This window comes from Triturus cristatus, chromosome 12 (assembly GCF_964204655.1).
Source record: "Triturus cristatus chromosome 12, aTriCri1.1, whole genome shotgun sequence".
NCBI lineage: Eukaryota > Metazoa > Chordata > Amphibia > Caudata > Salamandridae > Triturus > Triturus cristatus.
In genome coordinates, this window is record NC_140595.1 from 781,445,258 (window position 1) to 781,472,831 (window position 27,574).

Here is a 27,574-nt window from a genome sequence, read left to right on the forward strand (position 1 = left end):
TAGTTTATTTAATCTTCACATATTCTTGAGGTAGCATACAATATCATGCATCTTCTGATATTGTGAAACAACATAATCCTTGTGCGTGTATTGGTTTGATTAAATGAAAAGTTCAGTTTTAACCCAATGCATTTCGGGTCTGATAACGACCCTTCGTCAGGGGTGCATCGTTGAAACACTAGAAAAAAGAAGAAAAGGCAGGAAGGATTTCAACTGATAGTCCAATCAGTCTATATGATAAAATAATCAGTGATTCAAACAAACATTCAAATTAAAATACATAATTTTCTATTACTCGATTTAAGCAGCAGAATCGCCGAAGGGCAGTGGGTTATTGCTTGAACGTGTTAGAAAAGCGTGAACAGTCGCTAAACGATTAAGTAAGTTAAACAAAAGAAAATTGGTGACGCCAACTTAAGCAGTTATTCAAGAAGTTCCCAGCCTGAATGCATCGACCAAGGACTAAAAGGTCTACTCGGTTCAATAAGTTGAAAAGCGCTCTAGAAACTACACCTTGTTTACCCAATTAATTGCTGTGGCAAGCTAGCGGTTCCACACGGTAATATGTTGGAACGTGTAGTGAGAAATACGACGCGATTTAGTGAACGGCATTAATAGATTAAAATGTCTCGCGTAAATGATAAGCGAGTGCGTAGTATCTTAGGTGGTGTCGATAATATATGCCAAATCTTAGAGTCCGTGACAAATTAGTACTTGTAAGCTCAGAAATATTTAGCCGCGTTACAAACAGAGAGGTGCAGTGCTTTTTTATCCACCAGTCCAGCGGCAAACCACCGACAAGACAAGCCAACACAAAAACCAGGCGGGGTAAAACGAAAAGATCAAGAGACAGAGCTGGATAAGAGATCCTTACGCAGCAAGACCAGAGCAACTTAGTAATTAACATCTCCAGTGTTCATCTTTCAAAAGCTCAAACAGCTGTGTTGAACAAAGGCACATCATATGTTCCAACATATCACAGCAATTTAGCTGAAACAGAAATTGCGTTCTTCAAGTTCACCAGAATCCTTAAACTGAAATATTTCTTCAGTACATTTGATAATTCTAGTTCTCTGCAAGAAGAAGCGAAATTCAAAGAATTTAAACCAAAAAGTTATTTTTGTTCCCCTATTTCACACAAATCCATTGATACCTTCGAACGTCTAGTAAAAGCAGAGATTTCAAAGATTAACTTTCGCAAACATCATCAAATGAATTTCACTAACAAAGAATGGAGTACTTTGAGACAACTATCCTTGAATCAGCAGTTAACCTTTCAGAAAGCAGATAAAGGCGGCGCTTTAGTTGTGCTAGACACAGAATTCTACGAACAAAGTGTAATGGAACACCTCATGGATAGTGACGCATGCACTAAGTTGGATCAAGACCCCACGATGGAATATCAGAAAGTGTTAAACCAAATCATAGTGAATGCAGTTGAAATGGCTGACAATATAGATGAGAAGTACACAAGCTATAACTCAGTATCCTGCGAAAGTCAAGAGAAATAGACTGGTGAATTATCTGCATGCCACACACTAGCGACTGTCAAGGGTTGTGCATGATAATAACGTGAACTGAGGAAGCAATGTCAATCATAATGTCTTTGTAGTAAGCACTGCAAAACAGGCAGGCAAACAAGGCTGAGGAAGAAAACTGTTTGGATGCTTCAGAACATTGATGCAGATGTTTATCTGTTTTAATTTATCATTTCTGTAGTGTAAACAATGCTAAATACAAGATTTAAGGTACACGTATTACAGACAAGTGCAAGCAACACCATAAATAACACTGCATGTAGAATAAAAACCAACCATATCAGCAAGTACCTAATGACAATCTATACAAACTGTAGTTGGTAAAGCAAAAGAAAAAGTGCAAATACTTTCAAAGTGCAAAAGAAAGCAATCACCAGTCCAGCAATATACAAAAATCAAGCATGTTTTGTAAAACAATCCAACTTTCTTCTTGCATCAAGGTAAAAATACTTTCAAGGTCCTGACTTGCAACCATGTTTCTTATTATTGCAGTCAGGCACATTTTAGAAAAATACTACTAAGCCCGATATCTTATGGCCACCAACATTTAGAATGTGCACACATGTATTGTAAACACTTTGGTTTTATATTTGACGCAGCTCCAAAGTTGGCAAATTCTTTTTCTCCATTTGTGTAGTTTGACCAACATACCACATTTTTACTGTTCCAATTCAAGTGACCCCTTATTTTTATGCCGTTTCTGCAACTTAAATCACTTTGGCGTCATTCGTGAACTTACATAGTACACAATTGCCACATCGAAAGTGGCCAATAATTGATGACAGGCCCTCACTACACGGTCTCTTATGCTCTGATTTCTATGTGAACAGCTTTGTCTAACCTGGATTGAATGAGCAATAAAATAGACTTTAAATATTCTTTTTATCTAGTGCCATTTGCAATGCGTTCTAAGACTTGGGTAAAATATCAGGCTATGTCTTCTGACAAATTGCTGCTTATTTATTTAAAAGGGATATTGGTGGTACAACACTGTGTGCTGTAAATAAGACTAAATGCCAATAAAAACAAATTAACAAATAAATAAAAGAGATATTGGTGTTTACTTTTCTTTCTCTGACTGCAAAGTGGCATGATTTTATAAACTGAACTATGTGAAAATCTTGTTGGGGTAAAGGCAGTGTGAAAGGAAAGGCGGTAGAATGTCACTGTGTTCTAACAGACAACATTTAAATAGCTGTACATGAAATGTACAAATATTTCAGACTATAGCAGCAGCAAGGAAAGCACAAATAGGCAAATGTTTAATTCTGAGGTGTGATCGAAACAAAGATGTTTAAAATGATCAAAACGAATCACCACACTACGCTTGGTGATGAGCAAATGATAAATATTCGCTCAAAACTGCTCTTCGCAGATTAGCATTTGTGAGCTAAATAATAACAGTAGAATTGCATATCTGTGCACATTTAGTGAGCATTTCAGTGGAACATGCGCAGGGGCGGCTCCTCTGTTATGGCCTAGGAGTGTCGCCCCACTGAAAAATAAAATGATCATAAAACCACTTTATTCTAATTTTTTTTCAATACTCCCAGCCGAAGTTAGGGCAGAGGCGGGGCCATCCTGCCCGAGCATCACAGTCAGGGAGGAGTGTTTGGGCACTTGTAAGTGCGCATGTCTGGCGCGCGCATCTTTCTGTGTTGTACAGCCGGCTGGGAGGAAAGCCCAGTGCTCCCTGGGCCTGAGCACGCGTCAAGCCAGCTCGCTCAGGGCAATCACTGCACAGCTCTCATGCAGGTATTGAGCATGACAGCAGCGCTGTGACTGCCCGCTGGGAGCCTGTGCAGCGTGCCCAGCATCAGATAAGGAGCACGGAGGCGGCGGACACAGGAGCAGGTATGTTTTTGTTTTTATTATTTTCCCCTCACCCCTGTCTCCCGTCCCCCCCGCATTTCTCCACCACCCCAAAATCGGAGGAGCCGCCACTGAAAATGTGCAGTCTGTAAATAACTGTGCTTTAGTAATATATTTGTGACTGTGTGCTCCAAGGTGCACCACCAGACATATACTACACCCATATCACTTGACTGCTGTATGGGCTCGTTTGCTACACTTGTTCTTTGTGACACTTGGATTCTTTTCAATCCCTATGACGTCTGTGATGTAACACTGATGTCAGCACTTCCACTCTGAAAATTGTTTCAGCACCACTGACCTTGACTTCTTGAAGCCCGTCTTACCTCCATCCACAGCACAAAAGGGCCATTCTGAGAACGCACACTGGAAGTCAGACTGTGCACGTGACTTTTGGATTAATTCAGGAGAGACTGTGGACTTTAAAGGAGCAGCACAGAAGGACATACAGGAAAGGGAGAACCAGCTATCTCTGACTACCATAACCTTCTGGAGTACCATATGACTTTGAAGAGGGAACCCCAACCTATGTAGCCCATCTCCCATGTATCTATTCATTCACATTCACATGCAACATACACTCGGGTCGGGGGCTCCTTCTATGGCCTACAGCATGGACTTACTAGAGAAAGCCCCAAAGAAATTCCTGGAGTGAGGTTCAGGTAAAAAGGGCCTGTACCCTCCACTAGAATTAGTTGCCACCAACCTTTATTCATGCCATAGCCTGTGCATGGTGCCGGCACTTGCCCATGTGGAGAGGAGTTCCACTTTAGGATGACGCCTAATCCCTAACAGTGAGAAACACATCAATACTATAGAGCAGTGGTTCTTAACCTTTTGACTTTTGTGGACCCCACTTAATCATTCCCAAAAGGGGCATGGTCCTCTGGATCAAATCCCAAGATGGCCACTTAACCCTGTGGTTTTCCTCTTTTCCTCTTTGTTCTGTCTGAAAAGTTGCCCCAGTGAGATCCAGTGCCAGTTAGAACTTAGGGAAAATTGCAGAAGCAGCTGTTTACCAGGCATTACGTTACGGTTGGTATGCGGTCCTACAGCGGCTGGTTTGGCCTTGACGGCCTCATCTCCCCCTTTTGCGACCTACGCACGGTGCTGTGTGAAAGCGGTCAGGGCTCCTCAGAGCTGCTGAATTTAGTCCTGTGGAGTTCCCCAATTCCTACACTGTGGTTGGCAGGACACCAGAACTCAAGAGGAAGGAACCAGGGCGATGTAGAGTATAGGCATGGAGAATTAACTCACTGAAGCTTAACCGGGGAACAGGTGGCGGATGGAGGGCACATGAGAAGGAGGTTCATAATAATCCGTGAAGGGTGAAAGGACTTGCTGTCTTCCATTGACATGGGAGACAGAAAAAGTGATCATAGATCAGGATCTCATGAAGATTTAAGTCAGACATATAGTAGTCGGACATATTACTATTTGATGTATACAAGGCTTTTTAGTTTATACTACAATCACTTTGATAAAAAGTAAGCATATGAAAGTGGTAACGCACAGGCACGGTTTGGCCATCGTTGGGTGCATCTATTGGCAGGCAGCAACACCCTGGTGGGTTGCTTGCCCCAGGGTGCATCGCGTTCATCTTCTTGTCTTCCTGCCTTTCTGTTTGGGCTGTCACAAACCCTGGTGGGACTCCAAGTCCCAGGTGCAACCCGAGGCATTACCGCTGCCACAGATGCAGGGGAGGCGCTCATTCGTGCACAAAAGCTCTGCCTCTCTTCCCGCGGCGCGGGGCGTTCTTCGTGCACGGGGCACAGTTTGGCAATCGTTGGAAGCATCTATTGACAGGCAGCAACACCCTGGTGGGATACTTGTCCCAGGGTGCATCGCGTGCCATCTTCTTGCCTTCCTGCCTTCCTGTTTGGGCTGTCACACACCCTGGTGGGACTTCAAGTCCCAGTGTGCGACGCGAGGCATTACTGCTGCCCCAGGTGCGGGGGAGGCACTCATCCACGGTGCTGGACACTCCCGGGCCTGTCATTGCCAGGAAGAAGCAGGGCAGGGCCACCCCCCTTGGTATTGACTCTTTAACACCGACACGCCGGTAAGACTTTCTGCACCATTAAATTGACTTCTAAACAACTTGTATTTTTCTACTGTACTGTACAGTTTGTCATTAACTGTTAGACTTGGCATCTTTTGGCGTGTTCCCCCTGAGTTTTTGCTTTCTGGCCTCCCGGTTTCGACCCTGTTTTTTCTGGCGTAACGTTTCTGCGCACTTTTCGCACTGCTGATCAGTGGTAAAGTGCAGGTGCTCCTGGGGTAAAATGTGTTATGGATTGATGTTTTCATGATTGGATATTTGATTTACGTGTCAGTCCCTAGTAAAGTGCACTACGGGTGCCGGGGCCTGTGATTCAAATGCTACTCGTGGGCCTGCAGCACGGATTGTGCCACCCACATACGTAGCCCGGAAAAAGGTATAAGGAAATGGAGTTTAGTATGCCTGAAATCAGAATCTAAAGATGCAGCTTTTAGCAAAGGTGCTTTTTCCATTCTGAGTTCGTAAAGGCCACTTTTAGAAAGTGGGTATTATTTTGCTCAGTCGTCCCGTGTGCCTTGCTGGAATGTGGATTGCCTGTCTGGGTTTTGGATGACGGAAGGCTGGGGAGCATGAGTGGCTCCAGATAGTCTAGGTAGGTCAGGAAAGGGCTGAATAGACCTTGCCTGCGATGGGGGGAAAAGGGAAGAGATTTCCTTGCACCTCAAAGGGCCTGGTCTGCCTCTGACAATGCCATCTCCACCTCCTATCAGGAAATCACACCAGAAAAGGTCGAACTGGTTCTGGCCGGGCACAGACACCCTCTGCCTGAAAGATCAAAGGATTTTTGTGTACAAATACTGGGGCCCAGACCCCTGAACTTTAGAACTCATCTGGATCAGCCGGAGAAGCTGTGAAAAGGAACAACTGCTTTGCTGGGTGCTTTGCTGGTCTGACCTGCAGTGGCGGCTTCTGTCTTGGGCAGTGAAAGGACTGGACTAGACTTTCTGCAACCTAATTTGTGAGTCTCTCCAAGGGCTTGAGGTAGAGCTTGCCCCCTGTTCACGAAGTCTAAGGAACAGCAAAGACTTCAAGTTCTTCTACCCGCAGCACTGGGGACTGTGTGTTTTGTGCTGCAACCAGAAGAACGCCAACTAGACGACCTCTACGACAACCCTGCCGACTGCGTGTCCTGAAGGCACCGCAGAGGGTACCGCCGCAACCCCACACCATGACCCTGGTCTCACAGACGACGCCTGCTGATGCCGCCACCGAGCCGCTGCTCGCACCGTGACCTGTGGGCACCGCACTCCGCACTGCCTCGCTTCACGCAGAAGCCTTGGTACCACAGAGAGCCCCACCGCAATGCCGCAACGCGACCCTGGTCTCACCGAATACGCCTGCTGACGCCATCACCGAGCCGCTGCTCGCACAGCGACCTGTGGGCACCGCATTGCGCACCGCTCTGCTACACGATGACGCTGTGGCCTTCCTGACGCCGCCACTTCCCGCCGAAATCGACGGCGCTGCTTGCAACTTGGTTCGAGGGCACCGCCCGTAAAGTTACACGACGCACCGCCCTCATTCCACACCGCAGCCTTGGCCCACCGGCACCGGTGCCATCGACTCCCGCTCGTCAGCCGACAACAGCGCTTCAGCAACGACGACGCCGCTACTTGCACGTGAACTGCTAGCACCGTGACGAGCACCATCTCCATCTTGCTCCGCGACCCTGGTCTCACCGACGACGCCATCTGACGCCCCCACCGAGCCGCTGCTCACACCGTGACCTGGGGGCCCAGCACGCCGCACAGCTGCACTTCGCACCACAGCACCCGACGCTTGCCGGCACCAGCGCTCCTGATTCCATCAGAAAGGAGCTAGACCTGCAACGCAAGTGACTTCAAGGGTCACATTGCCCTGCATTACTGAAAGGTACTGTTTGCTGGTCCTCCCGACACCGTAGCTGGCATGCGACACCACGGCCAGCCAGAACTGTTTGGATTTGTTTGCTCACGACCCTGTGATAGCCCCGGACTGAGCTATCGACATCAAGGAACTTTGCTTGAATCTTATTTTGATAACTACAGACTTTTTTTTTTACATATAGTATTGTGGAGTTTTATCGTCTTTGGTCTTGTTTGAAAGTATGTAAAATTATTTGTTATTTTTCTAAACTGGTGTGGTGTCCTTTTGTAGTGCTTACACTATATTATTGTCGATTGGGTGCAAAACGCTTTACACACTGCCTCTAAGATAAGCCTGACTGCTCGTGCCAAGCTACCAAGGAGGTGAGCAGGGGTTATTTTAGGAGTGTAACTCCCTTATCCTGACTAGAGTGGAGGTTTGTGCCTGGTTCAGCCCTTGCCCTAGCCTACCGGAAATCCCATTTCTAACATTGGTTGTCAGCGGTGAGGATAGGACTTGCGTTTGCACTTGACTTACAGTGATTGGTGTGCACTACTACCATATCGCAGACCATTATGTTAGGTTGGAGCTCTTCACTGTTAGAGAATTGAAATTAGTTTGCAAAAACCTAAAAGTCCAAGTCAGATGCCTCACTAGGAAAGGCGAGCTACAAAAGGTGCTGTGGGCCTGGGTAGCAGCCAGAGACGCAAGTGGACAATCTGGTGATCTTAGTGGAGAGGCGGAGGCGCATAGTCCTAGGTTGGATGTCCCCAGAGGAGCTGGAGGACAGACGGGAAGCAAGGAAAGTAGCAACAGAAATAGAAAAGATTAGATTAGCCATGGAAGAAAAGAGAATGGTATTAGATTACAAAATCAGAAAGAAGGAGCTGGATCGAGAGAAAAGAACCAGCTCAGATGGTGGCAGCAACTCGTCAAGGCAGGCACACAGAATCGTACACCTCCCCAAGAATGTAGGCAAGGAGTTGAAGAAGGGGGACGATATACAAAGGTAGTTCCAGGGGTACGAGGTAGCAATCCATATGAATGGGGTCCCTGAGGAGAATTGGGGAGCAGAATTGTGGCCTCTCTTTCCCAAAGAAGCGAGGGATACTTTAATAGCTTTGGGTAAGGGGTATCACCTCACCTATCCAGACATGAAGGATGCCCTCCTCACTAAAAGTACAGGGATCAGTTCAGGTCCAGTAAGAAGTCCGATGCCAACACGTCGTTGGAGTGTGTGGATATGTTTTGCCGATCATTGGATGGCTGGGTGATGGGCAGTAATGTGACAGATTATCAGGGGCTCTACAATTTGATTGCATAGGAGCACCTGTCCAGTCTATGTTGTGCAGATCTGCACCAGCACCTAGTTGATAGTAGGCTGATTGATCCCAGGAAGCTTGCTATGGAGGCGGACCGCTGGGTGAGTACCAAGGTCCACAAGAAAGCGTTTGGGGGAGACTCAGCCAAAGGTGGGCAGGGTCCCCAGCAGAAAAGTGGGGGGGGAAGGGTAAAGCACAGGAGTTCTCTAAAGGGCCCCAAATTAACACCCACGGTAAAGGTTCCCATCCCCCCGATGATAAGAAGAAAAGGGGCTCAACAGGAAAGCCTGCTGAGACCGGCCCCCGCAAATGTTTGCAAGTGACCAGGTGGAGTACACAAAGGGGGACCCCAGGTGCTCAAAGGGGGCACAGCCACCCACCGGTGGGCAGTCCGAATATGTGGCTAGTGTAGCGCTTGGGGAGGAGGAGGAGTACCCACTGGAGGGTGGGGACCCCGCAGAAATTACCCTTGTCTCACTAGGAGACAGTGAGATGGTCCCAGGGACCGAGGTGCCCCCTAACACAAAGAAATACAGCACCGTCAATGGGATAAGAGTAGAGGCTCTCAGAGATACTGGAGCCAGTGTGGCCTTAGTCCGATGTCACCTGGTCTATGAAGAGCAGGTAGTCCCCAGGGCATTCCACCAAGTAATTGCAGTCGACAATTCAGAGCCCCAGTGTCTGGTGGCGCAGGTTCCCTTTGAGTGGGGGGGGGGTTTCAGGTCCCTTGAGGGTGGTTGTGAGCCCTTCCATGCCTGTCGATTGTCTGCTCGGTAATGACCTGGAGCAGTCCTTGTGGAAGGATGTTGAGCTCAGGTCCCACTTGGAGATGCTTGGGTTGCCAGAGTGGGCGGCCCGAGATGGTGTTCAAAGGGACCCAGAGCCGGCAAGTGTGGCCCAGGTCCCTGCCAAGAAAAAGGGCAAGGGGCGCGTGAAACCGGACCCCGAAGTTCCCACGGCCGGGAGGAGGCGGACCTTGAGGGGGACGCCCTGGTACCTACAGGGGAACAGGTAGCCCAACTGGGGGACATCTCTAAGCTGACCCATTGGCAGCAAGAAGGGGGTCCCACCAGGGAGGAGTTCTGCCAGGAGCAGAAAGAGTGCCCTTCTCTGGAGGGTCTGCGACGGCAGGCCGCAGCCCAGACGACTGGTGATCAGTCCGGATCACATTGGATCTACTGGGAGAATGACTTCCTGTATAGCGAGCCTAAGGTCGCGGAACCTGGGTCAGCCCGTGTGCTGGTGGTACCCCAGCGCTTCCGGACCTTCCTACTGGGTCTGGTTCACGATGTGCCTTTGGCAGGACATTTGGGGCAGGACAAGACCTTTGACAAGCTTGTCACCCACTTCTTCTGGCCCCAAATGCGAAGGCAGTCAGATGGACATTGCAGGTCTTGCCAAACTTGCTAGGCAAGTGGTAAGAGTGGGAGGAAGGTCCAAGCTCCTCTCCAACCGTTCCCCGTTGTTGGGACACCTTTTGAGAGGGCAGGATTGGACATTGTGGGGGCCACTGGATCCCAAGACAGCCATGGGCAACAGGTACATCCTGGTCTTAGTGGGCCATGCCACCCGGTACCCGGAAGCAATCCCTCTCAGGACAAAGACGCGCCAGTGGTGGGCCTGGCGTTAATGGGGATCTTTTCCCGTGTGGGGTTCCCCAGAGAGGTGGTTTCCGACAGGGGGACGAATTTCATAGCCAAGTATATGACATCCCTGTGGAAGGAGTGTGGTGTCACTTACAAGTTCAACACCCCCGTACCACCCCCAAGGTAACAGTCTGGTTGAAAGGTTCACCCAGACCTTGAAGGGCATGATCAAGGGTCTCACCGAACCCATGAGACGTAAATGGGACGTCCTCTGCCGTGCCTTCTCTTTGCCTACAGGGAGGTACCCCAGAAGTCTCTTGGGTTCAGTCCCTTTGAGCTTCTGTATGGTCACCCTGTGCGAGAACCTCTAAGCTTGGTGAGGGAAGGCTGGGAGGCCGCTCCCAGGAAGACAGTCCAGAATGTGTTTAGCTACATGCTGGCCTTCTGGAACCAAACTGCCCACTTCAGGACACTCATTCAGGTGAACCTCGAGGCCAGCCAGGAAGAAATGAAGAAGTGGTATGACCAGAATGCCACTTTGGTCGAGTTTCAACCTGGACAAAAAGTGTGGGTCATGGCCCCAGTGGAACCTTGTGCCTTGCAGGACAAGTGGACTAGGCCCTTTGAGGTGGTGGAGCACAAAAGTGAGGTCACCTACCTGGTGGATTTGCAGGCTCCCCGGAACCCTTTACGGGTCCTCCACGTGAACCGCCTAAAGCCCCACTTCGAGAGGTCCGAAGTGAGCATGCTCTTGGCGACAGACGACGGGGAGGAAGCGGAGAGTGAGCATCTCCCCGACCTCCTGTCTACCCAAGTGGGTGATGGGTCGATGGATGGTGTGATCCTCACCCCGACCCTAACCGCCAAGCAACAGGGCTATTGTTGCCAGTTGCTGGGGCAGTTTGCCCCACTGTTCTCCCTGACCCCAGGTGTTACTCACTGGTGTACCCACAATGTGGACACCGGTGACAGCCCGCCAACATAAGATTTACAGGTTGGCTGACCTGGTCAAAGCCAGCATCAAAGAGGAGGTATTGAAGATGTTGGCGTTAGGGGTGGTTGAGCCGTCCAGCAGTCCATGGGCCAGCCTCTTGGTCTTAGTCCCGAAGGCTACGGCACCCGGTTCCACACATGAACTGCGGTTCTGTGTGGACTACCGGGGGCTCAATGCCGTCACTCGGATTGATGCACACCCCATTCCTCGAGCTGATGAGCTCATCGATCGGTTGGGAGCTTCTAAATTCCTTAGTAGATTTAATTTAACGTTGGGGTACTGGCAGATTGCTCTAACCGAGGGGGCCAAGGAGAGGTCCACGTTCTCAACCCCGGAAGGACATTACCAGTTCTGCGTGATGTCCTTTGGGTTAAAGAATGCCCCTGCCACCTTTCAGAGGTTGGTCAACCAGGTGTTGGCCGGGCTGGAGGAATTCAGTGCCACATACCTGGACGACATCGCGGTGTTCAGTTCCAGTTGGGACGAACACCTGCAGCACCTTGGAGAAGTGTTGAAGGAGCTGCAGAAGGCAGGCCTCGGGATTAAGGCCAGTAAGTGCCAGATCGGGCAGGGTTCGGTGGTGTACTTGGGACACCAGGTAGGGAGCGGCCAGGTGGCGCCCCTACAGCCCAAGATCGACACCATTCTTGCTTGGGAGCCCCCCAAGACCAAGACAGAGGTGAGAGCCTTCTTAGGACTCATCGGGTACACAGGAGGTTTGTTAAGTGATATGGCACCATTGTTGCCCCCTTAACCGAGCTGACTTCCAAGAAGCAGCCAAAAAAGGCAATCTGGATTGAGTCCTGCCAGAAGGCATTTGATGCCCTGAAGGCCGCCATGTACATGGCCCCGTGCTCAAGGCCCCCGACTTCTCCAAGGAATTTGTTGTGCAGACCGACGCTTCAGAGCATGAAGTGGGAGCGGTGCTCTCACAACTGAATGAAGAGGGCCTAGACCAGCCGGTAGTCTTCCTTAGCCGGAGACAGGGAACAGAGGTGGAGTGCCATAGAAAGGGAAGCTTTCGCTGTGGTCTGGGCACTGAAGAAGCTGAGGCCCTACCTGTTTGGGACTCACTTCCAGGTTCAGAGAGACCACTGGCCCCTCAGATGGTTGATGCAAATGAGGGGTGAGAATCCCAAACTGCTGAGGTGGTCAAACTCCCTCCAGGGAATGGACTTTACGGTGGAACACCGTCCTGACACAGAACCCGCTAACGCAGATGGCCTGTCCGGGTTCTTCCGCCTTAGTGAAGAGAACTCCCAGGCGAGTGGGTAGTTCTCCCCACTTTCAGCTGGAGGGGACATGTCATCTTTTGGTGTGTTTCCCCTGAGTTTTTGCTTTCTGACCTCCCGGTTTTGACTCTGCTGATCAGTGGTAAAGTGCAGGTGCTCCCGTGGTAAATGTGTTATGGATTGATGTTTTCACGATTGGATATTTGATGTACGTGTTAGAATTGGAAACGGGATTAGTGATTAAATAGAATTTACAGCATAGATTAAAATAACACTTCAGAAGAATCAATAGGATTGTACCCTGAAACACACATGAATATGTTTTTTAATAACAAAGAGAGCAATATGTTTGTCTTGAGAAAGATGGTATAAAGTGAATTAACACCCTCGAAACGTGTCGACGCACCACCTGCACAATTCGCATTGCTGGCTGGATCAATTGATACTAAACGGGAGCTAATGTATCGGGTCTCAGTTGGCCTTCTTTCTATGAATGTGTAACTTTGTATAACAAAGTGTATTGTATTTTCTATCTCCCTTTTAATAGTTGAGGAATTGGCATTATGAATATGTCTTTGATGTTTTTATTAATACAACGGGTATAATTGTGCATGAAATGTTTTATTGTATTCAATTGTACTAATTGTTTTTGACAAGATTGAACCGAGTATATATTGCTTCTTGCTTTTTATTGTATTAAATAACAAACATATCTAGAGTATACATTTTTAAATAAACAATTGCACTAATTTCTACTCCTGACATATTATGGAATTACTGTCTGGGCCTTGTTCATAGTTATATGTACGTGTCTGAGTGTAAGAGGTGTTGCCAGTAGAAGAGAACAGGAACCGAGGGAAAAATCTTTCTTTCACTTGTTACTAGTGCCCTATTCCCTTGGTCGAACTAAGGGGTCCCTCTCTTTATTTTTTGAGTTCTCGTTGTTTCTCCTTTTCCTCTGCCTAGGAAATTGCCTCAGTTAAATGTAGTGCCTGCCAGAGTGGGAAGCAACTTCAGAGGGAGCTGTATGCTGGGGGTTTCATCTGACGCCGATAAATAGCCCTACAGCAGCTTGATTACCATGGCAGCCTACTCTCCCACCTCAGGTGATCTAGAAGAGGCAGTGCGTGAAAGATCTCAGGATTCCTCGGAGCAGATGGTGGTGGTTCCTCTGAGCCCCCCATTTCTGTAGCTGGGTGGATATGGGTACCAGAACTGGGGAGGAGCAAGGAAGATCTTGAAGAAACACGGAGAATAAGATGGCGGTGGGTTTAGTCGGTACCACAGTGATCTATGGCAATGGCAGAGTCCCAGGGGACAGACGGCAGATGGAGGAGGGCATAGTAATCCCTTAAGGGTGAACAGACCTGCTCTCTCGGTGGTACGTTGAGGACAGCAAGAGTCAGCTCAACTCATGATCTCATGCCTCGACTGAAGTACCCCTGGAGGCTGGAGCCTGGTTTTTAAGGCTAAGTGTACCACCTACCTTACGCAGCAGCATCGGATAGATTCGTGCTACAGATAGCCATGGGGAGCACCATGGCAGATGAAAAGAAGTACTAGGAAGCTGTCTTTGTTCCCCGAACAGCTGTAGGCAAGAAGCGATTGTAGGAGTCAACTGGGGTGGAGCATCTCGAGGAGTCAGAACTTACGCCCAGCAAATCAGTGGCATTGAGAACCACCCGCTCTAGCAGCTTTGGCAGGGGCAGCCACAGGGCTCAATGGGCCCATGAACTGGTCCCACTAGATCATTGATTAGTAGTTTATGAGTCTCTTCTGTCTGCAGACAAAATGGTCATATGTAACATTGTTCGGAATACAACAGAAGGGTGTAGGCCTTGAGCTGGCCTGCACAGGGAAAGAGGAATGATAACATTAGTAGAAAACACAGAGCAAGGCACAGCCAGTCCTTTCAATCTTCCATTCATTCATTCAATCTTTCACACTTCCTTCTTTTCTCACTACCATCCTACCCTTCACCTTTTTATGCTTCTTCCTTTCACATTTTCTTCCTCTCACGTTCATTTACTCCCACACTTCTTGCATACTCATCTTTTTTCTTTCCTTTCTATCTACATGCACTCTTTTCCTCTCATCCTTACTTGTTCTTTCTTACCTTTCAAGAGGTAAGGGTGAAAAGATGATGGCTAGAAGGAAGAAAAGGTGAAATGTTTAAAGGATGGGAGAGTGAAAAGATGAAATGTTGTGACCATATGCCTTGGGTGGAATCTTGAGCTGTAATGTTCATTAATAAGGCTCCCAGTTGTAATTCTTTACTAAATTTATAGATAAATACTGTTAGAAGTGAGTTTTCTGGTTGGCTAAGGCTTGCGCCAAAGCCAGACAGAAACCACCACTCTAGTCCGGGCAAGGGAGGTACACGCCGAAGATAACCCCTGCTCACCCCCTTGGTAGCTTGGCACGAGCAGTCAGGCTTATCCCGGGGGCAATGTGTGAAGCGTTTGCGCAACACACACTCATAGCAGCAACACACTAGGCACACCACAAAGGGAACTCCACACAAGGGTTTTTAAAAAATGCCTTTGTATTATGAAAAATATTAGAATGCAATCACATACATATATACACTGTGCCCACTGGCACGAGCAATATTCACAGGGGATTATATACAGGACCAGGCCAATCGGGCCCTAGTCATAACCATCAGAACAGGTAAGTAAAACACAAGTAATGAAACACCCAATAACTACTGTTATAGTAATGACCTTAGGCATCACATTAGCATAACCACACTATGCATGAATCACATTTGTCCTAGGCATCACATAAATGACATGGGGCAATAAATCACCTTAGGCCCCAAACCTCATTAGCATAGACGTGGTATGCATAACATCCTCAGCATAAATGTGTTACACATTAGGGATCACATTAGGGCCTTGCGCCCTACCACATAAAACGGACCCCCAGGCCAACTGGCCTTCTCCAGGGCTCAAATGCCCTATGTACAGAAATGTCAGGGCTCTGCAGGACCGTCTACCGGCCCTCTGGCTGCCAATGCAGCAAACCAAAAAGTGCGCAGGTGCATAAGCCTAAATGTGGCAGCTGCCCACTAATTGCTGGGCGGCTGTGAACATGAGCCTGGGCCCCAGCATGGCTCCTGAGCCCCTCTCTGGGCCTCCTAATTAGCAAATGCCCCAACGTTGCAGCGGCCCGCAACTGCGGTGCCCCTGTGAAAATCAGCAACCCAGGAAAGTTGGAGCCCCCTTTGGGACTCTGAGTAAAAGTATGCAAAACGTGGCAGCTGCCCACTGTCAGGTGGGGCAGCTGGAAAATCAGCGCGGGCACCCACGGCACGGTCACAGGGGGCGGGCACCGGCAATGTGTCCCGATACACCCCCCAACCACCGTACAATTGAGCCCCACTCACCGGGCTTTTCTGGGGCTGTGCAGGCTCCATCTCCTCTGGGCTCCAGCCGGCTCCACAACACGCGGGGCTCTCTCCGCTCATGAGAGCCCCTCGTCTACTTGGGCACAGGCACTGAGGATCCTCCTCACGTCGCACGGTCCCTCTTACCGGTTCAGCAGGCAAGGCTTCCTTCGCCTCACTTAACCCGGGCTTCTTCTTGGTTGCCTTCCCCCTCTCTAGAGCTACAGGGGAAGGCAAAAATGGAGCCCGCGAGGCTCCAGCACCCGTAGCTGGCCCTGCCCACAAACAGGCAGTCCCGTCTGACTTCCTGTTCGCCGCTCCAGTGCGGCAGTTCCTTTTATTGGATCTCAGGCCGTGGCGGTGATTTGATTTCTCGGCAGGAAATGTGAGTTGGGCTCCCGCTGAGTAAATAAAAACCAATGCGGGGTGGGCACCCGCTTCTTTTTACAAATGTATAACGCAGGGTAGACTCCCGCGCAGCACGGGCAAAATGCGGGGTGGGCACCCGCTCTTCCTACGCACTGTGGGGGAATCCCCACGTCGGGATTCCCTCGGGGATGATCACAGCTTAGCGCTGCCAAGCCCCGCGCTCCTCTTTCCTCTGGAGAATATAAATAACAGTGCTCCCAGGTGCTAGAAGCCACAAAGTCCTTGCCAAGGCAAAAAGGAAGAGTCCTTGGTGCTGGGGAGAACCCAGGAAAGCGCAGCCAGGCAGGCCAGCACGCAGGGACCCCCAGGAAACAGCAGCTGGGTCCCGCGGCGGTTCCTCCTGGCAGAGTGTCCTCCCAAAGTAAGAACAAGCACACACACTTTCACGGGGTCACAGCCCCTTCATTTATAGGACATTTTCTTTGTCTGAAAGCACAGGGCTGGGGAAACCAGATGCAAATGGTTTAGGAGCACTCTGTTTACCAGGCTCCTCTTTCCTATTGTTAGGTGGGGGCTCGTCATCAGACACACCACAGGGGGGCGCAGCCAGCATTCACTAGGGCAGGCACACTCCTTTTCAGGGACCAGGGACTTCTCCTCCCACTACTCAAAAATGTAGATGTCCCATTCAGCCTAGCGCTGACTCACCCTGCCCCTCTTGGATTCACCCACACCTTACCAGCCCCTGTCACTCAAAAGCCAGACATGCAATTTACATCAGGCAAGCAGATCCATAGCACACAGAAATGCCAACTTCTAAAAGTGGCATTTCTAATATAACTACAATAAATCTGCGCACACCATTGCGCAGCATTTATTAATACCATTTCACACATACCAGACTTGACCACGCTGCACCTCTCAGATCAGGATCTACCACTGACCCACATTCATCAGGGAATCCCCCATGCATTCCTATGGGAGGGCAGGTCAATTTCACTACATGTAACCCAAAGCGCACGCACTTTACACTGGACAGCAGTGATAAAGTGCCTCTAGGCCTAAAACCACCAACACTACACAGGAAAAAGGCTAGGAGACAGGCAAAAAGTTTAGGGGTGAACCCCGCAAAAGGGCCAAGTCCAACAAATACAAGCAAAAAAAATCTAATCTCCTGTCCGTATGTTTTCAAATATGGAAACATTTGCAATATAGGTATTCTTTTGGCGGATTCCTACTACTGTCACTAATGAATGCCAGGCCTGTAGCTGTGGAGATTGACCGGTAGGGAAGTTAAAAAAAAAACATTTCCTAAGGAACCTTATTAACTGTAGCCCTACAGCTGTTTAAGCTGTTCTACAATGTAAACGTTTTGAGATGACTGTTTTATATTGTAAACAGTAAACACCCATTAGACAGTTAAACGAGAGTATACATTTATCCATAAATACATATACCCATTGCAGTTACATTCTTACGTTAAACACAAAAACATGTAAATAAATGCCAATAAAATTAAGTAAAAGTAAATATGCTTAACACAGATGGAAATGTCAAAGAAATAAATAACATAAAACCAAGAACCCTGTTTATAACCTCACCAGAACGTCCGCCTCTCTCGATGGAATAGGCAGTGACGTAAAAAAAAGTCCCCGAAGTGCGGGAGGGCTCCCGAGCTCCTAAGGGCCCCCCTCCAGCACTGTGCATGGATGGCTAGCCCCAGGCCTGAGAGCTCCTGACTGGGTATGGAGCATGGGGGTGGGGGGTGCCACCAGGTACTTTGCAGGAGGCCTCCCTCAAATTTCAGTTGCCAAGCAATCTGGTTTAATAATTCTGAGTCTCTATATCCTGGATGTTGCACCCTTTCTTAGTCAGTGACCTTCCCTCTATCTGAGAGTAATCCATCAATCTCTCCCATTCAATGTCATAATTTCTCAATTGGTCTCAGACCTGTAGATATCAGTAAATGTCATCTCTATTCATATTCAATTTCAGCTTCCAGTTGACCCAAAGTCTTCAGACTCCCTTGACCATCAGATTGTGTATCGGACTTAAAACTGACCAAACTAACTCGTCCAACCTTACCATGAATATGTACTATTGAATCTAGTTCAAAAGATAAGATGCAGATGATCAAGCAGTCACTTTTAATAATGAATTTTTCTAATATGTTTTATAGTTTGGAATCTAGTACAGTCCTACATTTGAACAGCTGTCTGCACCTGTGTACCATTTCTATACCAAACCCTGTGCTATGATTGGGAGCTGTAAGCTGTCTGCGTGTTTTCTTTTTTCCAGGTCAGAGGAAGTAAGAGAAAAACTTTCGAAGGACGCGTGCACGACACTAACTAAGAATCTCACTGCCCTGTCATTGACAGAAAAGTGAGTACTATATGGTTTTACATCCTTCTAATGGTTCCTCAGGTGGCTGTTGGGGTTGGGTGACCCTGCAGTACCTGGGTGTCATACTCCTGACAAAAAGACTATATCATTTGGATATTGGGGAATGAGTGAAAGTCCTGCTTTTTTGTAGCCTCTCAGATGCTCGGCTGATTAACATAATGATAATTTGGGGCACGTAGGAACAGAAGACTGAAAGATTCTCTTGTTGGAGAACATCCTGCATAATAAAACGTCATTTCACTTTTCCTGTTTCTAGATCCGTGGGTAGCAGGGTGAAATAGAACTTGCGAGTAAACTCAGGTACTATGGTGAGCCTATAGAGGGGACTACAGCTTTTGACAAGGTGAAGACATGGGGAGACTAGATGAACCAGTGCTGGTGTCCGCCCTCCAATAGCTATTAATATAAATAGCCTTAACTAGGAAGGACCTACACTGCAAATTAAACAAGGATTGACAAAGACAATTTATTTATTTTATATAGTCAGTGTTTTCTATAGCACGAACCAGACCCAGGGTTTGGGTGTCAGAGCGCTTTACATTTCAACTGCCTTCGAAATCGGCAGATATCAATTCTTTCACGTCAAGAGCATGTCTATGAATTCCATTAGCATTGGCATATATTTATCCATACATAAAACAAACGTAATGAGGAGTAAAAATAATTAAAAATCAATCAATAGATTACAGCCCAGATTGTCGAATCGTACATTAGATTTAAGATAGGGGCATTCCTGAGTTCTTCTATATCCAAGCTGGTTATACAATTGTTATGTTCATCACATTGTTCACTAAGGGAGAAATGTATGCATCAGAAAGGACTTGGTCTCCTTTTTGAATCGTGGAGCATAGGTGATTCATCTGATGTTCCGTGGGAGCGCATTCCAGATCCTTGGTGCAGCTCCAGTGAACGCTCTATCGTAAGTCTTTTTCTTACGGAAGAATGCTGGTTTCAGTAGAAAATACTCCGATCCCCTCGAGGGTCTAGTGCCTCTGGACAGCGTAACTTTATGGGCTAGGTAGTGAGGAGTTTTGTGATGTATTGCCTTGTGTGTAATACATGCACTTTTTAGCTCTATCCTTGCCTCGTATGGTAGCCAGTTGAGCGCTTTCAGATGTTGAGAGATGTGGTCGTATTTTTTGGTTCCTGTTATAAGTCTAGTTGCTGCATTAAGGAAGGCTTTTAGGGGAGCTGTTGATATCTTAGGGAGTCCTGATAGCGGTGCGCATCCATATTCAATTCTTGATATGACCAGTGCCTGTACTGCCATTTTTAGATCCACGGGATCGATGAGAGGCTTCATTTTTCGGAGGTAATTCAGATGGAAACTAGCGTTTTTTGCTGTTGTGTAGATGTGTGCTCGCATGTTTAGCTCTTTATCCACAGTGAGTTGGTTGAGTCAACTATCGTTAGGGTACCGTTTAGCGCTGTGATCATCTTGGTCCATTCTTTCATCTTGGCAGAACTTTTAGAAGGGGAGATCAGAAGGAATTTGATTTTCTGTGAGTTTAGCTTAAGATGATTGTCAGCTAACCATTCAACAGTTTTCTTGAGAGCTTGGTTCATAGTGTTGATCTGTTCCGGAGATTATATCTTCATATACAGCTGGGTGTCGTCAGCATACATGTGAAAGGAAATGTTAGCTTTATACAGTACTTCAGTTAATGGTTCTATGTATAGGTTAAATAGTGATGGGGATAGGGTTGATCCTTGTGGCACCCCAATTTGGATCGGTGATGGTGGGGATAGCTTGTTGTCCACCAGGAATCTTTGCAATCTGTTCTCTAGGAAGGAGTAGAACCATTTCAGAACAGTACCTGATAAGCCCATCCTATTTTCCAGTCGTTCTAGTAATTTGGGATGTTTTACTGTGTCAAATGAAGACGATAAGTCCAGAAGGATCAGGAGACAGGTTTCATTACGGTCATGGGCTAGCAGAGCGTCATCTACTTTGTGTAGGATTGCTGTCTCCACACTGTGGTTTGGTCTGAACCCTGATCGGGAGTCATTTAGTAGTTCAAATTCAGTAATGTGTTGACTTAATTGAATGTAAGCACATTTTTCTAGTACTTTGTCTAGTAGGGGAATGGTTGTTACTGGACGAAAGTTGTTTGGGTCCGATGGGTTCTCCGTAGGTTTCTTTAGAAGAGGGATGACCTGGCCTCTTTTTAGGCAGTCTGGAATTGATCCTTGGGCAAGTGATTCATTAATTATCTTAGTCCAGAAGGGGATGACCATGAGGTTGCAGGAGGGCCAGCATTTTGCCGGCAGAGTGTCATTGTAATGATTATTTGGTTTCAAAGATAGTAATATTTTGGTAATGTCCTGCTGATCATATAGTTTGAAGGTTGACCAGTTGGCATTATTTTTGGGCATTATTTGTGGCGGTAGGGCATGGTTCCTCCCTTGTTCGTTCCTTAGGATTGATGCTTTTTCAGCGTTATTCTTGAGTTTTCTCTCCAATGAGCTGGCTTTTTCAGTAAAGAATGTTGAGAAATCTTCACAGTTCAGATCTGATTTGGATGTTAATAGGGAGGATTTGGGTAATTTGTTTGATTGTTCTTTTAGTATATCGAAGAGTTTCCTCGTCTGTTCTTTGTGTTTTCAAGTTCCTTTCTGAAAAACTCTTTTTTTGATTTAAGAACACTTTTATGGTGGGTTTTTCTGGTCATTCTTAGTTGTTTTAAGTGGGGGGATGACGGAGATTGTCTCCATATTCTTTCAGTTATTCTGAGTTTACGTCTTTCTTCATTAAGTGATCCGTTGACCCATGGGTTTTTATCTTTGGTCTAAATTCTTTTCAGTTTTAGGGGTGCAATGTTTTCGATGTTTTTAGATATCGTAAGATTGTAGTGGTCTGTAAGCTCTCTAACGCCCGTTAGTTCAGGCGGGGGTTGCAATTCTTTCTCGCCCTGCAATGTTAGAGTCTCTGAGTTCAGGTCTCTAGTGTCTCTTACCCAATGTTTGGGTTTGATAGCTTGCGAGATTGTTTTCTTTTTTTTGGCTGGTATTTGGAAGGTAATGAGGTGGTGATCGGACCAGTCACAAGGTACGATTGAGCTGGCTTGGGTAGTATTTGCTTTGGAGATGATCCAGTCTAGTGTGGCTTCTTTGGAGTGTGTTTTGTAGGGCACATGCTTGTACTAGTGAGTGGTCTGTTACAAATTATTTCAGAATGTTGACCAGGTTATCTTGGGTGTCGTTTCAGTGAGGATTGAAGTCTCCTAGGAAAATATCATTGGAGTGGGGTTCTGAGTTGATTGTAATAATTTCCATTAGATGATCTATGAAAGTTAGGTTTTTGCCTGAGGGGGGTGATAGAATGTGTGTAGTTTCTACACTTGGTTGTCTGTAAATCGTGCTGTGAGCCCCAGGTATTCACATGAGTCTATAGGGTATGAGAGAACTTTGGAGATGGTGATGTTTGATCAGTGGATGCAGGCCACTCCTCCTCCCGTTTTGATTAGCCTATCTAGTCTTATAATGTTGTAGTTTGGTGGCACCAGCATGTGTAGGCCGATTCAGATAGCCATGTTTCCGTTAGAATAGCCACGTAAGTATCTTGATTCATGATCTGGTCGGCAATGTCAGCGGCATGTTTCATTGCTGAGCGGCAGTTGATAAGTAGGCATGAGATCTTTTTTGTAGGGTTTTCTAGTTCAGAATTGGAGTTGGTCCCCTCTGGGCTTTGCATTATATCTTTTAGTTTATTAGAGTTTGGTTTTCATTGATTTGTATGTGATATTATGTTGACATTAATTGGGACCACCTGAATCTTGTGGTCACTTATTTTTTCGGGAAGTTTGGAAATAATATCATAAAAAAGTAGTAGGTTTTGGGTTTCAATGTATGACAAATATCTGAGGAAGATACATGGACGGTAAATCCTATTGGCAAGAGGTAGTGGGGTTGTGTTGAGCTTATTGTGGAGATTGCGTGCCGATTTTTGAGTCTGGATAATTTTGGAGCGATAGCTTTCTAAGAGCAGTAGCGTATTCTTCATGTTCCTAATAGAGTTTCGCATGTCTGTAGCTATCCTATCTGTCTGGGCCATGAGCATTTCTAATTCCTTTCCTAATGGTGAGAGTTGGTGTTTTTGTAGCTGGACTTCTGACATGTGGCTCGTTAGGTTGGAAGGTTCATCTTCTGACATTTTGATTATATCTTTTGCTCTTTCTGTAATTATTTTTTTGCTAATTTATTTTCCTGCCTTCAAATCGGTCGTGTGATTTGCCATCTCCGGGTACTGATTGTTGGTTGCTGTGTCTGATAGATCAGTGATTTGTAAGGTTGTGGAGGCATTTGCATCTGATGTGCGCCGGTTGGGCGGTTTGTTAGATTTTACTTGGGTTGCTTCACTGGGATTAATGCTGATCGATGGCTGTAATGTGTGCCTTTGTGTATTGTCTAGTACTAGAGGATCTAGAGTGTTGAATCTCCTGGTCTGTACTGCGGTCTCTCTTTTCAATTACCCTCAGGGGAGTGTGGATGGAGGTGTCTAAGCTCTCGTCTTGTTGGAGCTCTGAAATAGGGATGTTATGGACCTGGTCTTTTAGCGTGGTAAAGTAATTGTCAAATAACTCAAGATCCCTGTTGGCTGCTTGGATGAGTACAGTGCCATTTTTGTAGAAGGTTATATTTAGTGAGGACTTTAACTTTTTCGAGGGATTTATAATCAACTTTGTTGCATAAGGGATGTTTCTTGCTTCTTTGATGTTTAGCAATTTCAACGTTGCAGTGCACCAATTAGCTAGTGAGCTAGTGTAGAAAATTAGATCATTAATAATCACTCCGTTTTTTGAGTTAGAGGATGGATTTGGCATTGGCTGCTGGCATCTTGACTTTTCCAGTGCTTGTTTTGTCATGGTTTTTCTAATTTCTTTTAGTTGGGGGAGCTTCGAGGCTCGCACATATATAACAAAAATACCTTGACAGTTGTTTTTTTTCAGTCTCAAAAAGCACACATTGCCATAGTGTTACCTGGCCCTCAAGGGAACTTCTTTGTGTGCGGAGGTGCACCTTGTGAAAGAGCAGAATACCGTTACTGGCAGTGAAGTGATCCAATAGCTGAAGTGGGCTGACCCACACAGACCAATGAATGCAGAGCGCTGGGTGAAAACTGCTATAAATATGTATTTTATACATATAATTTTAGTAAATTAAAAAGTTCTCGGCTAACACTGGATCTAAAAACAGGCAGTGAAAAAGAAGGAGCCTAGACTATGAATTTCAAATGTGCTTTTACTTCATTAATTTCTCACTTTGTTTCGATCACTTACAGGTTTGATGAAAAAACGTTAATACAGGATGCGGCAGCGATGCTGAGATGCCCTTGGCATGAAGATAAGGAGAAGATCAACTACTACAGGTGCCAAGAAACAATTTAAGAGCACAGCAAAGTTCATTGTTGATAACGGAAGTAAAGATACTCAGCTCATTAGCATTTGATCCTTTATGTACTGTAAAGTATGGCAACAGTAGCTTTACAAAAGGAAGTGAAGTGTCATTGAGCATCAAAGTAGCCCTAGGGCAAAGGGCAGGTAGAAATGAGAACACACGTGTATGCTATTTTACACAGTTTACGGTTTAAATCACTTCTATTGAAGGCACACTCAGGAGGGATTACAAATCGACACACAACAGACATCAGTGTGTGCTCCGACACCTTGGAACCCTGTAAGCACCACCAGTCAAACCTGCTGCCATATCTGGTCAGCGAACACGCTAGACGCGTCACTTCGCCTAGAGGAAAAGTCTGCACTAAATCTGGGAGGCAGGAATAATCACATCAGATTTTATTCTCAATGACTACAGCTATCTCCTCACAGTTTTAAACAAGTTCCTCAGGTGTAGACAATGTCTGTGTCAGGCACGACCAGTGGCGGCTCCTCCACTAAGGCGGAGGAGCGCCGCCCCACTGAAAAAAAGGAAAAATAAAATTATAAGAACTATTGTTATTGTCATTTTATTTTTCCTAAATACGTCACTGCTCCTTGGGCGGGGCAGGGCTGGCGGGGTAGGGAGAGGAGGGGTTTTCACTCCTGAAGTGTGCAGGACTGCTTGGCCGGCCCTCTCGGGCCGCCCCAAGCAGTCCTGCGCACTTTGCATGTTCCCAACCAGGCTGCATTACACAGCCTGGTGAGGAACATCCAAACCCTCACAGTCACCGTCTGAGCACCGATCCACAGCGCTCAGACCAATGATTGGCTATGGGGAGGTTGGGAGGGCAGGTGCTTCCTGCTGATGAGTGCAGGAAGATGTCGGAGGGACAGAGGACGCAGGAGGGGAGGTGGCCGTTTCAGGTAAGTGTTTTTCTTTTGTTTAGGTTTTCTTTTTTTGTCCCCTCCCCCACCCCACCACTGGAGTCCAGTAGCAGCCGCTACTGGGCACGACCCCAGCTAGCTGCTCTCATGATTACTGAACGCAGATGAACTGTGGCTAGTAATCACACAGGAGCCCCTTTTTATTAGCATTAAGTAACCGCTGAGGGCCTGTTATGGCCTCAATGATGCAAGACTCAAGTTTAGGAAAACATGGATTCTTGAGGAGAGCTCTTCTTACACTTCTTTCTTCTGAAATGCAATTTTGTGATCAGTTACCTTTGTTTATTGTCTCTTATCTTAACCAGCACCATTTCCTCATTTGCCAAGTCATGCAGTAATGAATAAGGACACAGAACCTACATTACTGGTTCTGGAACTGGCCCAGGGCACACGCACCCAGCCCCTTTTATTAACAGGGCCACTTGTCCAGTGACACCTGTGATGGATGGGTGTGGGGTGAGTGTGTTAGACAGCCACAAAGGAGTGGCTGGTGGAAACACAATCTCGAAACACTAGACCGTGACCAGCCGGTCACTACATCCTTCCCAAACTTTATTAAAAATGGGACAACGAGTCCAACCCGTGGGAGAGATCAAAACGACAATACCAAAACTCACCTGAGTCTATAAAGGTAGCTTGCAGTGCAGGATATGTCGAGACTGCTCTCACCAGCTGGCGTCAGGTTCACCTGGGCACAAAATGGTGTCTGGGCGGCCAGCCTCCCACGGCACCAAAGATGCCTCATTGACCTGTGGGTGTTTCATACGCATAGGGGTCCTCTCCAGATGTCCGGTGCTCCTTGGATGGTCCTAGTGATGCACTTGATAATGATGACACTCACAGTTATCAGTCTGTAATTTGTGGTGGGTGTGCCAGCTGTCTACTACACACCTTTCTCTTCTTCCTTTATTTTGTTCGCACTGCAGTGCTGTGGCCTCGTGCCACACTTTTCTTCTCCTTTACCATCTTCACCACAACATGACAATATACCCACTTGCCACGCTCTTCACTTCTTTTCTCTTCCTCTTCCAGATGCAGCCTTGTTCGATCTTTTCAAACTCTTCTTCCTTCTGACCAGGCCTCCCCATGTGACGTGCACTTCACTTGGACCTTCCTGGTCACGTCCTACCCCTAGGACTGACTCTCCTGCTCTCTCTCCTGACCGGGCCTTTCGCTGTGATCTTCTTTTCACAGGGACCTCCCTGGTTGTGTCCTGTCCTCTCTGCAGGACTTGACTCGGGGTGGACCTCTCACAGGTCTTCTCGTCATAGACCTCTCACAGGTCTTCTCTTTGTGGACCGATCACAGGTCTTCTCGTGGTGGACCTCTCACAGGTCATCTCGTCATGGACCTCTCACAGGTCTCCTCATGGTGGCCCTCTCGCAGGTCTTATCTGTGTCTTCACTTGATAACGCACCCCTTGTGCCTCAAGGCTACGTCGAAGCAGCACTTAATTTCCTTCCTCTTTCTTCATTCAACGACGTCATGCATGCGCCTCGAGGCTGCCCTATCGTAGCGCGCACTCCTGCCTCCACTCAGCCATGCTTAGCAGTGACAACACTGGTCCACTTCCACGCAGGACTCCTACTCCGGGACTCCAGCCCGTGCTGTCTGATCTCCGGATGCGGCCCTCTGCACGCCTCTGATCCTGTGCTCTCAAACTTTTTCTTCAATGGTGTCCTCTGCAGGCACCTGTGTGCCCAGTCCTTTCTTTTCGGGAACAACTTCTCCTCATCCCTTTCTTAGACACTTGGTATCACTCTCTCTATTGGACCCTTCCTGGTCACTTGACTCTGCGCAGCAGTGGCTTGCACTGAATGCTACCGCTGTGGTGCTTCCCCCACTTCAAACTATGTCCCGGGCTGCCTTCTACTTTTCCTTATGCTCTGCTACATAGGACTTCTTGTGGGGTTTATTACTGGGGGTTGACAGTCTCTCCTCCTCATTGAGAGTATTTCAGTTCATTTTAGGGGCACTGCAAGCCATAATTAGCTTTCCTCATGGCAGTCCAGCTTGGCACTTCAAACTTGGCTTGTTGGGTTTCTTTCATTGTTCTCCAGACCGCCAGGCCTGGAGTGTTGTGTGGCAACCAGCCGCTAGGGGTGCTGCAGTCATTTCAGGTGGCCACGGCAGCTGTCTCAATGCTGCAGGCCGTTTCTCTGGCTAATGTTCGCTGTAAACTGAGCTACTAATCACCACTGGCCACTAGGTGGCAGCGCTGCAGTAATCATGGGCAACTTTCTCTCCAGCGCCGCAGAGGAAGGTGTGGATAATCAACACCACATCCAACTCCTTCACATATGTCACGGCAGCTCCTTCCATGCTGCAGGCACGTCGCTCCTCACAGGTGCTGCCAGGATGGGTGCCAGGCACAGCCCCTCCTCTCTCTCCTGAAGGGGCTCCTTATCGTACAGCCGGCCGGCAAGCAAGCATGGCGAGTAGGAGGCTTCTCACAAGGTAGCAGCACATCTGTAGCTGCCAGCCGGGGCCACGACTTCAAAGTAGTTCCAAACGTCGTTGGGCCGCTGTAGTGTGCAGGGACATTTTAAGGATTTGGGGGGCCCTGGGCCAAACATATTTTGGGGGGGCCCCTTTTGGGAAGAGTTTTGAATTCATGATTCAATTTAAGCTCTTTCA

The 27,574-nt window shown here is 47.3% G+C and overlaps 2 protein-coding genes across 4 annotated transcripts in view; one reads left to right on the top strand and one right to left on the bottom strand.

Annotated features, from left to right (window-relative positions):
• Window positions 1-27,574, bottom strand: part of LOC146782821 (uncharacterized) — a 271,182-nt gene that overhangs the window by 94,805 nt on the left and 148,803 nt on the right. Inside the window, exon 1 of one of the 2 annotated variants that reach the window (XR_014972317.1) lies at window positions 15,843-16,106. The exons of the other annotated variant lie outside the window; for it this stretch is intronic. The gene's annotated coding sequence lies outside the window, so the exon portion shown is untranslated. Of the gene's footprint in view, window positions 1-15,842; window positions 16,107-27,574 lie in introns of those variants that run through there. 2 annotated transcript variants of the gene reach the window in all.
• Window positions 1-27,574, top strand: part of LOC146782822 (alpha-2,8-sialyltransferase 8F-like) — a 160,337-nt gene that overhangs the window by 29,953 nt on the left and 102,810 nt on the right. For both annotated transcript variants that reach the window (XM_085639213.1, XM_085639214.1), the window contains exons 2-3: window positions 18,510-18,593; window positions 23,896-23,982. In XM_085639213.1, coding sequence (XP_085495339.1) covers window positions 18,510-18,593; window positions 23,896-23,982 — 171 coding nt within the window. The remainder of the gene's footprint in view (window positions 1-18,509; window positions 18,594-23,895; window positions 23,983-27,574) is intronic.